At 43.6% G+C, this 18,670-nt stretch overlaps 1 protein-coding gene across 2 annotated transcripts in view; it reads left to right on the forward strand.

The window, feature by feature from the left end:
* Klp98A (kinesin-like protein 98A) overlaps positions 1-18,670 on the forward strand; it is a 52,053-nt gene that overhangs the window by 29,357 nt on the left and 4,026 nt on the right. Inside the window, exons 15-23 of one of the 2 annotated variants that reach the window (XM_028181636.2) lie at positions 3,370-3,489; positions 4,413-4,532; positions 12,211-12,379; positions 13,874-14,012; positions 14,229-14,451; positions 15,015-15,105; positions 16,290-16,441; positions 17,459-17,670; positions 18,237-18,405. In XM_028181636.2, the coding sequence (XP_028037437.2) occupies positions 3,370-3,489; positions 4,413-4,532; positions 12,211-12,379; positions 13,874-14,012; positions 14,229-14,451; positions 15,015-15,105; positions 16,290-16,441; positions 17,459-17,670; positions 18,237-18,405 (1,395 nt within the window). The remainder of the gene's footprint in view (positions 1-3,369; positions 3,490-4,412; positions 4,533-12,210; positions 12,380-13,873; positions 14,013-14,228; positions 14,452-15,014; positions 15,106-16,289; positions 16,442-17,458; positions 17,671-18,236; positions 18,406-18,670) is intronic. The other variant, XM_089738310.1, reaches the window with a different exon arrangement.

The following is an 18,670-nucleotide window of genomic DNA, read 5'->3' on the forward strand; positions in this document are numbered from 1 at the left end:
ATCTAAGCAATAAAAAAAAAGACGTTGGCAAACTTTCCAATTCCGTACAAATTTGAGTTAACGTTTACGTTATCGAGAACGTCAAAAAACTCGCACTAAGCACACAGGGGGGTGTGCTTGTGAGTCCGCGTGAGCCGGCCCTGCCTGCTGTACAATATATGTGAGATTTCGACCTCGTTGTGTTGCACTCTCGTGAATTCGCGAATTCGAGAACCATTAGTTCTTGTATACATTTGCGACACACACTGTTCGACTGTTTTTATTGTTGTCTCGTTTCACACGCACTCGCGACACTTTCATTTTCGTTCGCGTTACGATCGCACGTACATGTAGTAATGCTACTTATAATAAGCTGGTTAGAGTTCATAATTACATTAATGAGTGAGTAGTGTTGAGTTAGAAGTGAGTTGCGAAATTTAGCAAAAATATTGGATTATTAAATGGTTTAATTGAATGCTTCATAAGTGTGATTCAGGTTAGTTCTGTTTGATATTTGGGTGTTTTGAGTAAACAATGCGTCTGTTACATTGATGTCGTTTAACCTACTCTTCAAAGTGGGATCTTGCAGTGCGTCTAAAGCAAGCAAGACGCAGGCCCCGACCCGTGCGCACTGAGGGCCTTGTGTGCTTAGTGCGAGCTTTTTAACGTTCTCGATAGCGTAAAAGTTAACTCAAATTTGTATGGAGTTGGAAAGTTTGCCAACGCGTCTTTTTTTATTGCTTAGATGGGTGGACGAGCTCACAGCCCACCTGGTGTTGAGTGGTTACCGGAGCCCATAGACATCTATAACGTAAATGCCGCCAGCCACCTTGAGATATGAATTCCAAGGTCTCAGTACAACGGCTGCCCTCACCCTTCAAACCGAAACGCATTACTGCTTCACGGCCGAAATAGGCGGGGTGGTGGTACCTACGCGGGCAGACTCACAAGAGGTCTTCCCACCAATAATTACGCAAATAATTTATGGAATAACATCGTCTAATAAAAATCTAAACGCGTGATGTATAAATTTGCGTTTTTTGTGGTGGTAGGACGTATTTAAGCTGGCACCGGTAGACACAGTCATTCTGCCATTTTCTACCGCGAAGCATTCACGTGCTCCTGTTTGACCCCGGTAACCGTACTCGTTGAACTCGGCAAAAAGTTCGACGTGCAACCTAACCTAAACATCAGTCCGTTGAGTTTCTCGCCGGATCTTCTCAGCGGGTCGCGATTCCTATACGGTAATAGATTCATTCGTAAAGCGGCTACTCTTGAGCTGTTAGATTTCCTTTGAAAGCGCTCGGGTAGCTGTTAGCAAATCCCACCCCTCCTAGCTGAGCCCTTGCTCGCACACCTGTCCTGGTAAAACTGGAAAGGCCCCGGGCCACCAGTAATCACTCAAACATAAAAAAGTGTTCCTGTTTGAAGGTTCGGACAGCACTTAATAAATGTAAATTTTCGTATTTCAATTTTCTCGGTGCTATCATTTTATCTTTTTCGTAATGTGTTACCGGAGCTTTGTGAGTCAGTTATAAGGCTCTTAGAATACACCGTGTTTTGGTTTTAAGATATACATTTAAAAAAAAAAACACTTGGGTTAGTAAGCCTATCGATTTATGTTTGGAAGCTCGTAGTATTTGTCGATCTATTCTCGTGAATACCTAGGTTATCTATTCTAATATAACTAGTCAGGTCATAAGTATTGTCACACAGTAAAAACTTTTCTTTTAGAATGCTGGCCACAAAAAAGTTTATTGAATTCGAATTTCGAATTGTTCATGAAAATAAAAATGTATACTTTTAGAATTTTACTCATTTTTAAATATGGAGTGGACGCTTAAAGAAGACCGTGTTGCAGTTATTGCGTTGCATCGTTGCGGTTACGCGCCAATTCAAATTTTTAACATACTGAAAAATTTGAATATAACCAAAAGATTCGTTTATCGTACCATCAAACGATACAATGAAGACTCTAGTGTAGATGACAGGTCAAGAAGTGGTTTCCCTCGGTCTGTTAGGACTCCAGCAGTGATAAAAGCTGTGAAGGCGCGAATTCTAAGAAATCCCAAACGTAAGCAGAAACTGTTGGCCCTTCAGATGGGGTTAAGCAGAACCACGGTGACAAGGGTGTTAAATGAAGACTTAGGGCTTCGGGCATATCGAAGAAAAACAGGACATCGTTTGAATGCTCGTCTAATGGACCTGAGACTGAAGAGATGCCGCGCTTTGTTGAAGCGGTACGCGGGAAAAAAATATCGGGAAATTCTTTTTTCGGATGAAAAATTTTTTACCGTAGAAGAGAGCTACAACAAACAAAATGATAAGGTGTACGCACACAGTAGTGAAGAAGCGAGCAACCGTATTCCGCGTGTCCAACGAGGTCATTTTCCATCCTCGCTCATGGTATGGTTGGGAATTTCTTATTGGGGCTTAACTGAGGTACATTTTTGTGAGAAAGGTGTAAAAACGTATGCAGTTGTGTATCAAAATACAGTCCTGACGAACCTTGTGGTACCTGTTTCTCATACCATGTTCAATAACAGGCACTGGGTATTCCAACAAGATTCGGCGCCAGCTCATAGAGCGAAGAGCACACAAGACTGGCTGGCGGCGCGTGAAATCGACTTCATCCGGCACGAAGACTGGCCCTCCTCCAGTCCAGAATTGAATCCGTTAGATTACAAGATATGGCAACACTTGGAGGAAAAAGCGTGCTCAAAGCCTCATCCCAATTTGGAGTCACTCAAGACATCCTTGATTAAGGCAGCCGCCGATATTGACATGGACCTCGTTCGTGCTGCGATAGACGACTGGCCGCGCAGATTGAAGACCTGTTTTCAAAATCACGGAGGTCATTTTGAATAAACTTTAGTGTCATAAGAATCTATGTTTTGTTAAGTTCATTTTGGTATATGAATGGTTACATAATGAATAAACTTGTTTCAATTATTTTACATTAAACATGTGACAGAATTTATGACCTGACTAGGTATAAACCTACAGTGGTTTTTACGGATGTTCCGTTATGACTACTGAACCATGCATCCGAATGACTTGAAACTTGGTATCCATGTAGAAAATAAGTGTACTTGATGGATAGGCTAATATTTATATGAGTGTTGGACTCCCTAATAATAATTACAATAAATAATAATGTTAATTTTAAATGCCCAGCGAAGCGGGCGAGTACGGCTAGTATTTTATAATTTTACGTAATGTAATAAATTTCATTAGTTTGCAATACGCTTTTGAAAAGTATTTAATAACTCGTTGGCCTTATAAAACGCATTACGTAAGAAATTCAGAACTCCTTCCGCCATTTTGTTTTTTTTGCGTATCCCATTTCCCGCCATATTTTATTTTTCGTTGCAATTCCACCGCGCTTAGGTGGAGACCGAGGAATCGCGCATGCTGGAACTCAGATCGAGGATCGACAACAAGAGGATAGAGTTGGAGGACTACGCCAAGAATATCATCAGGGAATTAGTGGAGAGCGGCAAAATCGAGGTAGGCTTTCGGTTCTATGCTTTCTGGTGGAGGAGCAGGCTAATAATGTTTCCTATATTAATTGTGTGACTTTTCAAGGTACGATTGGAATTGATTTTGTTTTACGAAGAGCAGAAAGAATCGTTGTTTATATAACTCGTAATTATTTTAATGGGGTACAGATTTGGCGTGCGTACACACCGCCATCTGTCGCAAAATGCCCTTATATTTCACGGTTTGATGAAGGCTTTAGCTTTTTTTTCGCTTGCTTGCTTGCTTTTATTTTTAGTTATCAACAAACAAAGCTATGTCCTTATATCCGTAAAGTATGTTAGTATTTTTGAACTTTTAAATTTTAAATTTCGAAATTTTAAACATAGAACCAATGAGATGCTCATAAAGTTCATTTTTGTACGTTTTTTTTTTCAGTACGGTTTCAGTCAGTAGAATGTGATGTGTGTTTAGTCAAAGAAAAATAGTTCTAAAATCTAAAGTTAATCTAAAGTTCTATCTAAAATATTATAAAGATGAAATAAATAATAATTTAATGACGAGCTTTGATCGAGAGGTCAAAGTCACTGTAGTAAAAGAGCAAGGGTATAATATATGTAAAATAAATAAGATTCAATGTAAAAAAACATATTTTTTTGTGTTAATGAAAAAAAATATAGATCTGTTTAAATCTTCAATAAGCATATTTGAATAAATTGCATCTGTGCATCTGATGTTAAGTGGTTCTCGTTCACCCATTCAAGCTATAAAAAAAACCGTACAGGTCGTCAATACCTAATACCTATAGCCAAACGGCGCAAATAGTCGGTATTCCGACGTTCCGCATTTAATACGCATTAATAGAGAGTCGATCTATCGATGGTACGCGCTCACGGGGTAAAAAATATCCGATGTTGCGAATACTCTAAGAGTCGTTCGTTTGTTTTGTTCAGAGTTCAACGCCAAGTCCGGACAGTCCCGCGTCGGAGACCAGCACGGAGAGCCTGATGCACCTGCTGCGTCAGTGCGAGCCCGACACCGCGACCAGCATCAAGGACACCGTCGATCGGCATGTGAGTCGTTTCGTTTACATACGAGTTTACATACACTTACAGCAGTGATTATCAAACTTATTTCTTTTACCGCCCCCTTTGAAAATCAATTATTTTTCAGCGCCCCCCCATTTTTTATACACCTCTAAAACTTTAAAACCACAATTTCATTCATTTAATTAACAAATGTTGTATTAATTTTAGTAAATGTAGTACCACGTAGTACATATATATTTGTAGATGCTATTATTGTTTCTTCATATTATTATATGTCCGTACATTGCTACAGAGCCTGTATTAACAAATTTGCAAAGTAAAAATGAATTCTTCTCATCAATATGTTTGTTTAAATTCAGAGTTACCAAAATAAATTGCTAGTTCACTGTACTATTACTATGCTAATTTATTAGAACGAAACTATTTTTGTTGAATATCTTTCTCATTAATATAAGATTCTCATCATATGATAATTAAAAATTTATATTTCGACTAGTAAATAACACTGCTAACAATAATAACTTATTAAACTACGAATAAGCTAAACCTGGAAGACGTAGAGGATTTCATTCATCTGAGCTCCGTCATAGCTAGTAATGGATCCTCCGAAAAGGACCTCAGAAGGCGAATCAGTATGGCAAAGAGAGCTATGTCCCAAATAGACCGTGTCTCTACGGCGCCGAGACTTGGACCCTCAAGAAAGCCGACCGCCAACGCATCGACGCATTTGAGATGTGGTGCTGGAGGAAAATGCTCGGGATTCGTTGGACAGAACACAGAACCAACGAATCCATTTTTACCGAGCTCAAGATTCCAATGCACCTCCGCACTACATGCGCGCGGAGGAGTTTCGAGATCTTTGGACATATCGCCAGAAAGAGAGGTGACAATATGGAAAAGCTGCTGGTAACAGGCAAGGTATGCGGGAGAAGGCACAGAGGCAGAAATCCAATGCGCTGGTCGAACCAAATACGCTCCACTCTCAATACCTCAGTCCACGTTGCTATCCACACAGCCGACGACAGGCAGGAATGGCGCAAGATGATGCAGGAGAAAGTTATTAGAGGAGGCCACGACCCTCAGCACTGAGGATTATCGACGCAAGAAGGAAGGAAACTACGAAAAATAAATTAATATCATTTCGTATTATAGATAAATGTGGGTAATTTTTCATAGAATTTTAGTTTATAATTTAGAACTGGTTCAAATAAAAACCGCCGCTTAAGTCAGCGTTTGTAATAAATAATATCTATACTAATATTATAAAGAGGAAAGATTTGTTTGTTTGTATTCAATAGGCTCCGAAACTACTAAACCGATTTGAAAAATTCTTTCACTATTTGGAAGCTTCACTACCTAGGCTGCACTAAAAGTATCGGGAATGGTATATTTCCACTGTTCCTGTCATATTAAAATCTTTTTAATTGAAAACTCCTTGGTTTTAAAAATCGAATATCATTTATTTATTTAAAAAAAGATTCTCGGTCTTGTCACGAGGTTTTGTCAAACTTGTTTAGTCGTTGAGAAAATGGAATTTACTCGAGAAAATTCAAGAGCGATGATTTATTATGACTTTCGAAGTGGTTTAACACAAAAACAGTGTGTTGACCGGATGATTTCTGCATTTGGTGATGAATCCCCATCCAAAATCACAATTTATGGCTGGTTTGCTGAGTTTCAATGTGGACGTGTCAAGCTCAGTGATGATCCCCGTCAAGGTCGTCCAAAAACTGCAGTCACCCAAGAAAACGCTGATGCTGTGCGTAAGCTGATTGAGGAAGATCGACGTGTGACATACCGCGAAATTCAGGCAACTTTAGACATTGGTATGAGTCAAATACAAATAATCTTGCATGAACAATTAGATGTAAAAAAGTTGTTTTCCCGATGGATACCGCATTCGCTTTGTGAAGAGCAAAAAGCGGCTCGCATTACTTGGTGCGTCAGAACTCTCGAAAGATTCCACGCAGGATCCTCAAATGCTGTATACAACATTGTATCAGGTGACGAATCCTGGATATACGCGTACGAACCCGAAACAAAAAACCAGTCACGAGTTTGGGTGTTGGAAAATGAGTTAAAGCCAACAAAAATTGTTCGTTCACGGAGTGTTGCAAAAAAAATGGTGTCCACGTTTGTCTCCAAAACCGGCCATGTTACGACTATTCCTCTTGAGGGACAAAGAACGGTTAATGCAGAATGGTATGCTAGCATTTGTTTGCCACAGGTCGTTTTTGAACTCCGTAAAGAGAACTGCAACCGCCGCATCATCCTCCATCACGACAATGCGAGTTCTCACACCACGCACAGAACAAAAGAGTTTTTAGAGCAATAAAACATAGAATTATTAGACCATCCGCCGTACATCCCCGACCTAAGCCTTAATGATTTCTATACTTTCCCTAAAATAAAGAATAAATTGCGTGGACAGAGATTTTCATCACCTGAAGAAGCTGTGGACGCCTACAAAACGGCCATTTTGGAGACCCCAACTTCCGAATGGAATGGTTGCTTCAATAATTGGTTCCATCGTATGGAAAAATGTGGTCAAATTTCGCGGAGAATACTTCGAAAAGCAATAAATACATTTTTAAATAGTAATGTTGTGTCACTTCGTTAATTCCCGAAATTTTCAGTGCCGCCCTCGAATTCCCGAGTGACATAGGCCATATTCTTTTTTGAAAAAAATTAGGCATCCTTACTAAAACTCCAATAACCCAAGGTGTAAAAAATTTTTACCTTAAATATTATTTACGTCGCGTGCCCTACGAAAACGATTGATGATAGATTAAAATAATGTACAACGACTTTGTAAAAAACATTATTATTTACAAAAAGTGTCGCGACAGAATATGTCTAACTATTATAGTTATGCCGCAATAAGTGTTCTTTTATTTAAAAAAATGCCCCTGGTAAGACACGGAGTGCCCCCTCCCTACCTTCGCCGACTAGTGGCTTCCTACTTGGAGGACAGATCGGTCACGTGTACTGAGCACGGTGGGATCGTGCACAGGTTCCCGGTCGTGCGCGGTGTTCCACAGGGCTCGGTGCTCGGCCCCCTTTTGTGGAATATCGGGTATGACTGGGTACTGAGAGGTGCCCTCCTCTCGGACCTAAGCGTAATCTGTTACGCAGACGACACGCTGGTCATGTCCCGGGGGGAGTTTTGCTGAGTTTGCTCGTCTTGCCACCGCTGGAGTGGCGCATGTCATCGGCAAAATCAGGAGATTAGGCCTCGACGTGACACTCAGTAAAACCGAGGCCATGTGGTTCCACAGGCCGCGGAGAGTGCCACCTGTAGATGCCCATATCATGGTTGGAGGCGTCCGTATCGGGTCGGGGTGCAGTTGAAGTACCTCGGCCTCATTCTGGACAGTCGTTGGACCTTCCGTGTTCACTTTCAGAACCTGGTCCCTCGTTTGTTGGGGGTGGCCGGCATGTTAAGCCGGCTTCTTCCCAACATCGGGGGCCTGACCAGGTGACGCGCCTTATACGAGGCGCCCGCGTGGGGCCAGTCACTGGCCGTGGGGGTAGCGAAGTTGCTGCAACGGCCGCAACGCACCATCGCGGTCAGGATCATCCGTGGTTTCGCACCATCTCTTTCGAGGCGGCGTGTGTACTGGCTGGGACGCCGCCTTGGGTCCTGGAGGCAAAGGCGCCCGCCGCTGACTATCAGTGGCGGGCTAACCTTCGTGCCCGGGGCGTGGCGCGTCCCAGGCTCGGTGTGGTCAGAGCGCGGAGGGCCTAATCTCGGCGGTCCGTGCTGGAGTCATGGTCCAGGCGGCTGGTCGATCCTTCGGCTGGTCGTAGGACCGTCGAGGCGATTCGCCCGGTTCTTCTGAATTGGGTAAATCGTGACAGAGGACGCCTCACTTTCCGGCTCACGCAGGTACTCACTGGGCATGGTTGCTTCGGTGAGTTCCTGCACCGGATCGGAGCCGAGCCGACGGCAGAGTGCCACCATTGTGGTTGCGACTTGGACACGGCAGAGCATACGCTCGTCGCCTGCCCCACATGGGAGGGGTGGCGGCGTGTCCTCGTCGCAAAAATAGGAAACGACTTGTCGTTGCCGAGTGCTCTGGCATCGATGCTCGGTGACGACGAGTCGTGAAAGGCGATGCTCGACTTCTGCGAGTGCACCATCTCGCTAAAGGAGGTGGCGGGGCGCGTGAGAGATGCACAGGCCCGTCGCCATCGAGCGGGGTCCAGGGAGGCGAATCTCGCCCAAGCCCTGGCCCTCTAAGTGTTTCGGATCTCCCTCACATGTCGGCCTGGGGACCGGCGAAGGGGGCCTAAGAAGACGACGCGCAAGCTGATCTGCATACGTTTTACGCATGAGCATCCAGGTGATGGAAGGCCGGCTATTCTCAACCCACGCTGGTTCTGACCCAGCGGGGTATTCCGTAGGATAGACCATTCTAACGGGCGCCATCTAGGCGGGCTTCGGGCAGCCCGCTGACCGAGAGGACTGGTGGTCGTGGCGCCGACGACCACCAGTCCGGCGTCCCGAGGGGGAGGGTGATGGGAGAGATGTGCTCCGCACTAAACGCTTCACTTTCCCTCCTTTGCCTTTTGATGAGCTCTGTCTCATGCAAGGTTTGGATGCTGGTTGTTGAGCGACAAGAGGTTTTAGTCGGTTCGACTCCGACATGCCCCGCCCTCCAACCCCAGTGAAGGGCGGAAGTCCGGCGATTTCCTCTTGCCAAAAAAAAAACGTGTGGCACTCGGGAACTGCGGCGGTAAAGCTATTGGATAGCATTTTTTATCAACTTATGACATTATAATTAGACAATGATAATTTAATATTAAAACAATAATAAAAGAAGACCACGCTATATTAAACCTTAATAAAGGCAAAACCTTAACTGTCCCCTTCATACTCATAAGCTAAACCGCGCGAGAGAGAGATGGGCAGACTTTTCATGATGCGCATGCAGTGTGACGTCACGCCACGCGCTTATTCACAAACACTACACAAGCGCAACGTGTGAATGTGTTGAATGCGAGCTACATGGTAGGCGGAGTGAGGGATGTTAGGTTTTTTTCGTTACGGAATTTCATGATTCGGTCGCCACGCTCAAGGCCCGCGATAAAAGCTATGCAATAGCTTAAAAATGTATGAACTTGTAATAAAATCTCCTTGGCTATACTATTTGTATCTGGCTGGTTTTGGTATCATTAAAAGTTTAAGTTCGAAAGAAGATAATTCCAAATTAAAATTAGGCAGATGTGTGATTTTATTTATTTTCCGTACTGTCAAGACGAGTGAATCTAATGAAGACATTCGATACATTTTAAAATTTTACTACAAAAAAGGTGAAAAAGCAACGCCAGCCGTGAAAAAATATTGCGATGTTTATGGACCTAGTGCAGTGTCTGTGAGAGTAGCACAAATTTGGTTTAAGCGTTTTCAATCCGAAATTTTTGATGTCAAAAATGCACGTCGCTCTGGTCGCCCTATTACGGATAAAATCGATGTCATTTTTGAAAAAGTAGGGCAAGATCGGCATATCAGTAGTTACGACGTAACTGAAGAACTGGGAATTGTCCACAAAATAGTTATGGCGCACTTGAAAAAAACTGGGTACACAAAAAAGCTCACTGAAAGAAACCTAATGAACCGTGTACTCATTGGTGATTCTTTATTACGACGTAATGAAACCGAACCATTTTTGAAGAAGCTGATAACTAGTGATGAAAAGTGGATCACGTACGACAAGAACGTACGAGAAAGGTTGTGGTCGAAGGCCGGTTAGGCTTCACAGACTCTGGCAAAACCCGGGTTAACTCGCAACAAGGTGATGCTGTGTGTGTAGTGGGGTTGGAAGGGCATTATACATTATGAGCTGTTACCACCAGGCAGGACCATCGATTCTGAACTCTACTGCGAACAACTGATAAGAATAAAGCAAGAAGTTGAGAGAAAGCGGCCGGAATTAATCAACCGGAATAAATCAAGGTGTGTGGTTTTTCATCACGATAACGCTAGACCTCACACATCTTTAGCCACTCAGCAAAAATTAAGAGAGCTTGGCTGGGAGGTGTTACCTTGCACCTTCAGATTTCTACCTGTTTCGGTCTCTTCAGAATTTTTTAGGCAGTGTCAGGTTAACATCACGAGAGGACTGCCAAAACCAATTGTCGCGGTATTTTGATCAAAAGCCCCAAATTTTCTATAGCAATGGGATCATGTCCCTACCTACAAGATGGCAAAAAGCTATCGAACAAAATGGTACCGACATACTTTACTTTAATGCGAATAAACTATATCAAAAAATGTTGTGAATGTTCTTAAAAAATGCGAAGAAACTTTTTCCCCAACGTATTATAATATAGAAATAAAATAGTAAGCAATTTTTACAATAAGTGAGCTGTTTAGGCTTACTGTACTATTTGACATTGGACGGTATTGGGTAAATTAAGTAAATGAAATTACAAATTTTACAGCGCCCCCCTAACCCACATCAACGCCCCCCATTTTTTCCTGGGCCCCTTAACGCCCCCCTCTAGGTTTCAAACGCCCCCCAGGGGGCGTTATCGCCCACTTTGAGAAAGACTGACTTACAGTTTTGTAAGTCGCCGTGGCCTTAAGGATAAAACGTTCGGTGAATTCGTGTTGAGCGATGCACCGATGTTCGAATCTCAGGCGGGTACCAATTTTTCTAATAAAATACGTACTCAACAAATGTTCACGATTGACTTCCACGGTGAAGGAATAACATCGTGTAATAAAAATGAAACCCGAAAAATTATAATTTGCGTAATTACTGGTGGTAGGACCTCTTGTGAGTTCGCGCGAGTAGGTACTACCACCCCGCCATTTCTGCCGTGAAGCACTAATGCTTTTCGGTTTGAAAGGTGGGGCAGCCGTTGTAACTTGGGTAGTTCGTGCCTTGTGACCAGGTGCAGAGTCCTGCTGGAAAGTCCACTTACCTCTAATTCTGGACTGGCCTCTAATTCCGGACACCAGTACTGGTAACCAGTACTGGCCTCTAATACTCGACACCAGTACTAGTAACCAGTACTGGCCTCTAATACTCGACACCAGTACTAGACACCCATACTGGAAACTAGTACTGGCCTCTAATACTGGACACCAGTACTGGCCTCTAATTCTGGACACCAGTACTAGACACCAGTACTGGAAACCAGTACTGGCCTCTAATACTCGACACCAGTACTAGACACCCATACTAGAAACCAGTACTGGCCTCTAATACTGGACACCAGTACTGGACACCCATACTGGAAACCAGTACTGGCCTCTAATACTGGACACCAATACTGGACACCAGTACTGGCCTCTAATTCTGGACACCCATACTGGACACCAGTACTGGCCTCTAATTCTGGACACCAGTACTGGCCTCTAATACTAGACACCAGTACTGGCCTCTAATACTGGAAACCAGTACTGGCCTCTAATACTGGACACCAGTACTGGCCTCTAATTCTGGACACCAGTACTGGACACCAATTACTAGACACCAGTACAAAACACCAATATTAAACACCAGTACTGGATTTATGGCATATGGCACAAGTATTTGAGACCTTAGAACTTATATCTCAAGGTGGGTGGCGCATTTACGTTGTATATATGTATTTGGGCCCCAGTAACCACTTAGCACCAAGTGGGCTATGAGCTCGTCCACCCATCTAAGCAATAAAAAAAAACCACAAATGATATGTTGGTGTGCAGAAGAGAGAGCTGGTAGAGCTGGAGGAGGAGCTGCAGAGCCGGGTGCGGTCGGTGTCGAACCAGCGCGTGAAGGTGGAACGGCTGCAGGCCGAGCTGGCGCTGCTGGCCGTGCAGGAGCTGGGCCTGCGCCGCGCGCTCGCCGCCGACCTCACGCCCGCCGCGCCCACAGGTGCGCAACACTCGACACGTCGGATGTCACCTACGAATCTATTCGGAATTACATGAAGTCAGCGTTGGAACGGTACTTCGATAAGGCTATGCGTCATGATAATCGCCTTATCGTTCCCGCCGCTGACTACTCCCCCAATCCTGATCATGCAGGAACCAGTCACCGTCGACGCCCTAGACACGTCCTTACGGATCCATAAGATCCAATAACCTTTGCATTAGACGCCTTCAGCTCTAACACTAGGAGCAGGCTTAGGCACCCCGGTAACCGTACTCGTCGAACTCGACAAAGAGGTCGACGTGCAACCTAACCCATGCATCAGCCCGCTGAGTTTCTCGCCGGATCTTCTCAGCGGGTCGCGATTCCGATCCGGTAGTAGATTCATTCGCGAAGCAATTGCTCTTGAGTTGTTAGGTCTCCTTCGGAGGCGCTCGGGCAGTTGTTAGCAAATCCCACCCCTCCTGGCTGAGCCTTTGCTCGCCCACCTGCACTGGTGAAACTGGAAAGGCCTTCGGGCCACCAGTAATCTTTCAATCATAATTGCGGCCCACAAACGACCCTAAAATCAGTTGCGATATCGGGACACTGGTGGACTAAATCGTACCCTAAATCACCTCGTGTACAGGCAAATAGTAACCCGATTTTTATTGTTTACCCTAAACTCTAAAATCGCTTAGAGCAAGCTCACGATTTAGGGACGATTATTGTCGTCTATATCGCCACTGATTTTAGGGTCGCGTGTAGGCCGCATAAGTTTGCGGTCGCGAAACCCGAAGGAATCACAATAGCCGTGTGCTTAGGGCGAGTTTTTTAACGTTCTCGAAAGCGTTTTTTTTTTAAATCTAAGCTGATGGTCTTGAGCGACCATTTCAGAGTAGCCTTAACTAGTAGGTGAGCTCATGGGGCTCAAACCTGACGACTTTGCTAACACGAACCCTAGCAAGAGCAGTTCTTCGCAGAATCTACCACCGGACGGAAAAGCGACCCACTGAAGGATTCGGCGAGAAACTCAGTGGGCTGTGTATGTGGGTTAGTTTACTCGTCAAGCTCTTAGTTGCAAGCGACGTGTTCGACAAGGACGGTGACCGGTGCTTGGGGTACCTAAAAGCTCCATTAGTGGATCGGGGGAAACGAAATGACGTGTTGAGAGCGACGTCGACTGTTTACCATTCGGTCCGCAGGATCGGGAATGTAGTTACCGGCGGCTAGCGTAAAGACTAACTCAAATTTGTATGCAGTTGGAACAGCACCCCTAGCGGCTAACGTAGGCAAACTCTCTAACTCCATACAAATTTGAGTTAACTTTTACGTTATCGAGAACGTTAAAAAACTCGTACTAAGCACACGGGAGATGTGCTTGTTGTGAGTTCGAGGGGGCCGGTCCTGACTGTCGCGCCTGGGACATGGGGGACATCCGCTGTACAATATAAATGAGATTTAAACCTCTTTGTGTTGAGCTCTCGTCTGATCTTCATATGCTTTGTTTTCGTGCAGAAGGTGACAGTCAAGCGTCGCCCACGGTAGGAGTGAAGCGCAGCAAGTCCGAGCTGGTGCTGCGCAGGACTCCCCGCGAGGAGGTGCTGGACCCACTCTCCGCTGATGAACGGGATGAGTTCCGGGACAAAAGAATCAAGTAAGCACGAAAATCCGGATGAGTTTTTATTGTAATTTTTTTTTATGGCAGGCATGGCACTAAGAATGGCAATTGAACTTACAGCTCATCTGATGTCAACAAGTTACCGGAGGCTATAGATAATTTTTTTGATAATTGTATAGGGCCTAACACCAATGTTCAAAAAAAATGATGATAAAACTACTTTGGATGCTAATCAAAAAGTCTTCCGTGCAGCCTCAGTCTGAGTCTAGATCCTCTGGCGTGTCCCGACTCGCTGAACGCGGAGGAGTACCAGACCGCGAGCTCCACCACCCCGAAGTCATTCCCCCCGGAGAGCTCGCCCCCCCGCAGCTCCCCGCAGAGCTCGCCCCCCCGCGGCCCCCCGCAGCCGAACTTCCGGCTGGGCCCCGTGCCCGACGACAGCGACGATATGTCCAGCACTGAAGACTATCACAAGGTAAACTAATCTATATATTAATACGTGAAGCAAAAACTTTGTACCCCTTTTTACGAAAATTGCGCGAATGGAGGAGTATAAAATTTTCCATACTTATAGAGAATATAAAGAAGTGCACAATGCTAATATTTTTTAAAAATAATGCATAAAAGATACATTAAATCAATAAAGAAAACATTATACACACTACCATATATTACACACACTACCATGTATTTGACACACACATATGTATATACATATATGTATACTCATTGTTTATTTTCAAACTTTTCTTATTGTTATAGTCTGTTGTCAAATTGAGAATAGATTAAATATCGTTTTGTCTTTATTATTATTTGTCTAAAGTGTAGTCTTGGTGAAATCTGTGATTAAAGAAGTATAATAATCTTTGACAACAGAATCATAATAGTGTATAAACTTATAATTTCAATTAATAGTCGAATTTCGACTACTGCGGGACCACTAGTAATCCTAAATGCGTCTAGAATGTGTGCTCAAAAATATTTACAACTTTTACCAGAGGGTCGGTTTAATAACCGGTTGTGGTGTCGTTTCCGCAGCCCAGGATAGTGGAGGGCCAGTCGTCCAGCTCCATGGACAGGTCGCCGGAAGAGAGACACCAGAGAGCAAAATACAGAAGAAAGATAACTGGTAAGAAACTGTGTTCGCATAGTCATTGAAACCAAGTAATTGTTGTTTTTATTAGTATGCGCTGGCTGAGGCAAGTTTTAATATCAATTTTCGCAAGTATCATTGACTAAACTTTGAGAATCAATGAATGGCTGACCTCGTAATGAGGTTATAAGTATCGGTGAACAAATTATGGTGCGTTTTTTTTATTAATTTATTATCCTTGTAGGCAGACGAGTAACTGATGGTGAGTGGCTACCGTCGCCCATGGACTTCAGCAAGGCCAGGGGTGAGCCAAGCCGCTGCCTACCATTTAACTTAGTACGGCACTTTTGACAGTTAATGTCCTAGAGCTCAGAGTGGCTCTTTTCACAACGAAAATAACCCAAGTACCAGTTTAGCAAAAATCATTCAAGAAGGTGACTACATCATGTCAAACAATAACATTCCTCATGGAATGGAGTGTTGCACAAAAGACAGAACCAAAGACGATTCTCGCTGGATTTTCTCAGTAGGTCGCGTTTCCGATCCGCTGGTAGATTCTGCGAAGCGTTGCTCTTGCTAGGGTTGGCAAATCCTCCCAGGCTGAGCCCTCTGAGCTCGCGTTAGTTGAAGCTGGCATAACCTCTTGAAGCTTTTTTAAGGGATGTTATGACATGGTAACTAAAGACCTTTAAGTCATGTCTTATTTTAATTTATAATCTTATTTTTATGAAAAATGATAATATGGCGTGAAATTAAATAAAATGAAAATGATTAAGGTGAGACATTAATCAACTGGGATTTGGGATGAAATGAAATGAAATGGGATGAGATGATATGGGATGAAATATAATCACAGTAAAATGGTCATTTAATGTGATTTTTTCAGTGGACTTTTTGGAGGATCCCGAGAAGTTACGTCTAGCGGCTTTGTTTAATTTTCCCATATTTGTGCACTTTCACAAATATTAAACAGTTAATAAACCATCGTTTTTACACATTTAAACCTGAAGAAACACTAAATAGACAAAATAAAATAAAGCACACAACTTCACTCCTCGCGTTCCCGCTAAAAAGTCTCGAAGCTACTACTAGGACAGGTAGAAAAAAAAAATGAAGTGGTCCGGTCTTTGAATGTTTTTAATAGGAAATTAAATATATATTTTTTTATCTTGCAACACAGCATCACACATATATTTTAGTTTTATATGGTACCGTCACAGGCGACAGTAAGTCGGGGCGGCGACAAGTGACCGAAGCAGAGGCACTGCGCGCGATGCAGAGGCTGTGCTCTCGGATAGCTTCACAGAAGATGCTCGTCATCTCTTCACTGGAGAACGACTGCTCGAAGGAGGAACTAAACAGGCAGATTGCGGTAAGGGACTCGAGGGGGGGGGACCACTGGTTCTACAAATCAATCCATTAAAAATTCGAGGCTTGTGTTGAGTACTTAACGGCACCGGCTTGGCTCTGCCCCTGGCATTGCTGAAGTACTGGCCTCTAAATTATGATGGATGATGGTAACCACTCACCATCAGGTGGGCCGTATGCTCGTCTGCAAAAGCAACAAAAAAAGTAAAAAAAAATTTTTGACGTCCGATGACAGTACAGTGACATTATTACTTTGGCTTAATACCCTGGACCCAGGTCATCAGAATAGAAAAAAAATTGTTTCGATTTAAAACTACATTAATAATCTTAAACTTTTTAATATTTTAAACGATAACTGCTCTTTTATAAATAAATTGTAGATAAGTATGATAAGTTATATTTATACGACCTAAGAAGGTGCTCTTCAAGTAATTAATCTAAAAATAAATTTAAAGCTCGAGTGTCTGTAAATACAAAAGCACATGAACCTTATCCTTAATGCTTTTTTCAAAAAGGGCTTATACAGGGCGTTCTTCAATAAATTTTATTTATTGCTTAGATTGATGGACGAGCTCACAGCCCACCTGATGTTAAGTGGTTACTGGAGCCCATAGACATCTACAACGTAAATGCGCCACCCACCTTGAGATATAAGTTCTAAGGTTTCAGTATAGTTACAACGGCTGCCCCGCCCTTCAAACCGAAACGCATTACTGCTTGACGGCAGAAATAGGCGGGGTGGTGGTACCTACCCGTGCGGACTCCCAAGAGGTCCTACCACCAGTGATTACGCAAATTATAATTTGCGGGTTTGATTTTTATTACACGATATTATTCCTTCACCGCGGAAGTCAGTCGTGAAAATTTGTTGAGTACGTATTTCATTAGAAAAATTGCTACCCGCGTGCGGGATTCGAACACCGGTGCATCGCTATATACGAATGCACCGGACGTTTTATCCTTTAGGCCACGACGACTTCCAATATAAAAATGTAATAGCTTAATTTCTATTTGAACTAAGGTTCTCCAAGAGCTTCAAAAGAAATACGTCAGATTGGAGATGGCGCTGCAGTATTCGTTCTTCGACAGCCCGCAGAACAGGAGGTCGATGATGGTCACTCCGATACAGGAAACTCCCTCCCTCACCCTCTCCGAGAGCGACATGCAGGTCGCCACGGACGACCCCGGCGCCGAGAACGGAAACGGAGTCCTCACCGACCCTCTGCTCAACAGGTCTCTGCTGTGTGTCCGTTTGAAACTTACACAGTCACTGTAGGAAAATAATCTATGACTTTTTTTTTAAATATAACAATAGATGCGGATTGCCAACGAAAATAAATTGAAAACCCCCCCAAACTGGAGGTTATAAGAGTTTGAATTTCATACATTTTATTTGTTTGGTTATAGAGCACAGTATTGAATTGTGACGTCAAACTTCACTAATATTTTCATAATAAAGATACGGCAGCGATGCTAGTATTATGTATTCTGTTACAGTAGTTCAAAGTAATTCCATCGATCGTTACTTATTCTGAGTTCTTAAAACTCGCTTATATAGGCTCATTCAGTATCCTTAACCTTAAAAAAATGACCTTTGCAAACGGTATAAGTAGAGTGTTAATTAGATTGTGTTTTGTTAATGATCGCAAATGGCGTCGAAATAATTCCATCCATTATTGGGATTGAGCGCTTTTAGCTATATACAAGTTTAACCCAAAAGCTTAGTCGCTATAAGCAGATATATAGGCATATCTTGACCTGGAGTTCATTATCATTATCCAACACCGCGTCACCATTAGGCTGAAGGAGCAAGAGCTGGAGGCGTCGGACAACGTGTCGACGTCCAACGACGAGCTGCCCGCGGAGCAGCCGGACGCGTGGGACGACCCGCTGCGCCGCGCGCTGGAGCCCGACGCGCCCGCACGCAACGGAGCCGTCGCGCCCACGCTCGTGCATCTACCGCTCGAGGTCAGTTGCCAAAAGACTAACCGCATCTCAGAAGTTAAACTTCTTTGAAGGTTTCTCATTAGAAATGCTATAGAAAAAGAAACGGATAATAACTACCTCTCTGTACCGTCAGAGAAGTTGCACTTCTGCTATTAGCGACCTTTTTTATTTCTTAGATAGATGGACGAGCTCGCAGCCCATCTGGTGTTAAGTGGTTCATGGAACCCATAGACATCTACAGCGCAAATGCGCCACCCACCTTAGATATAAATTGTAAGGTCTCAAG

This window comes from Bombyx mandarina, chromosome 25 (assembly GCF_030267445.1).
Source record: "Bombyx mandarina strain Sakado chromosome 25, ASM3026744v2".
Classification (NCBI taxonomy): domain Eukaryota; kingdom Metazoa; phylum Arthropoda; class Insecta; order Lepidoptera; family Bombycidae; genus Bombyx; species Bombyx mandarina.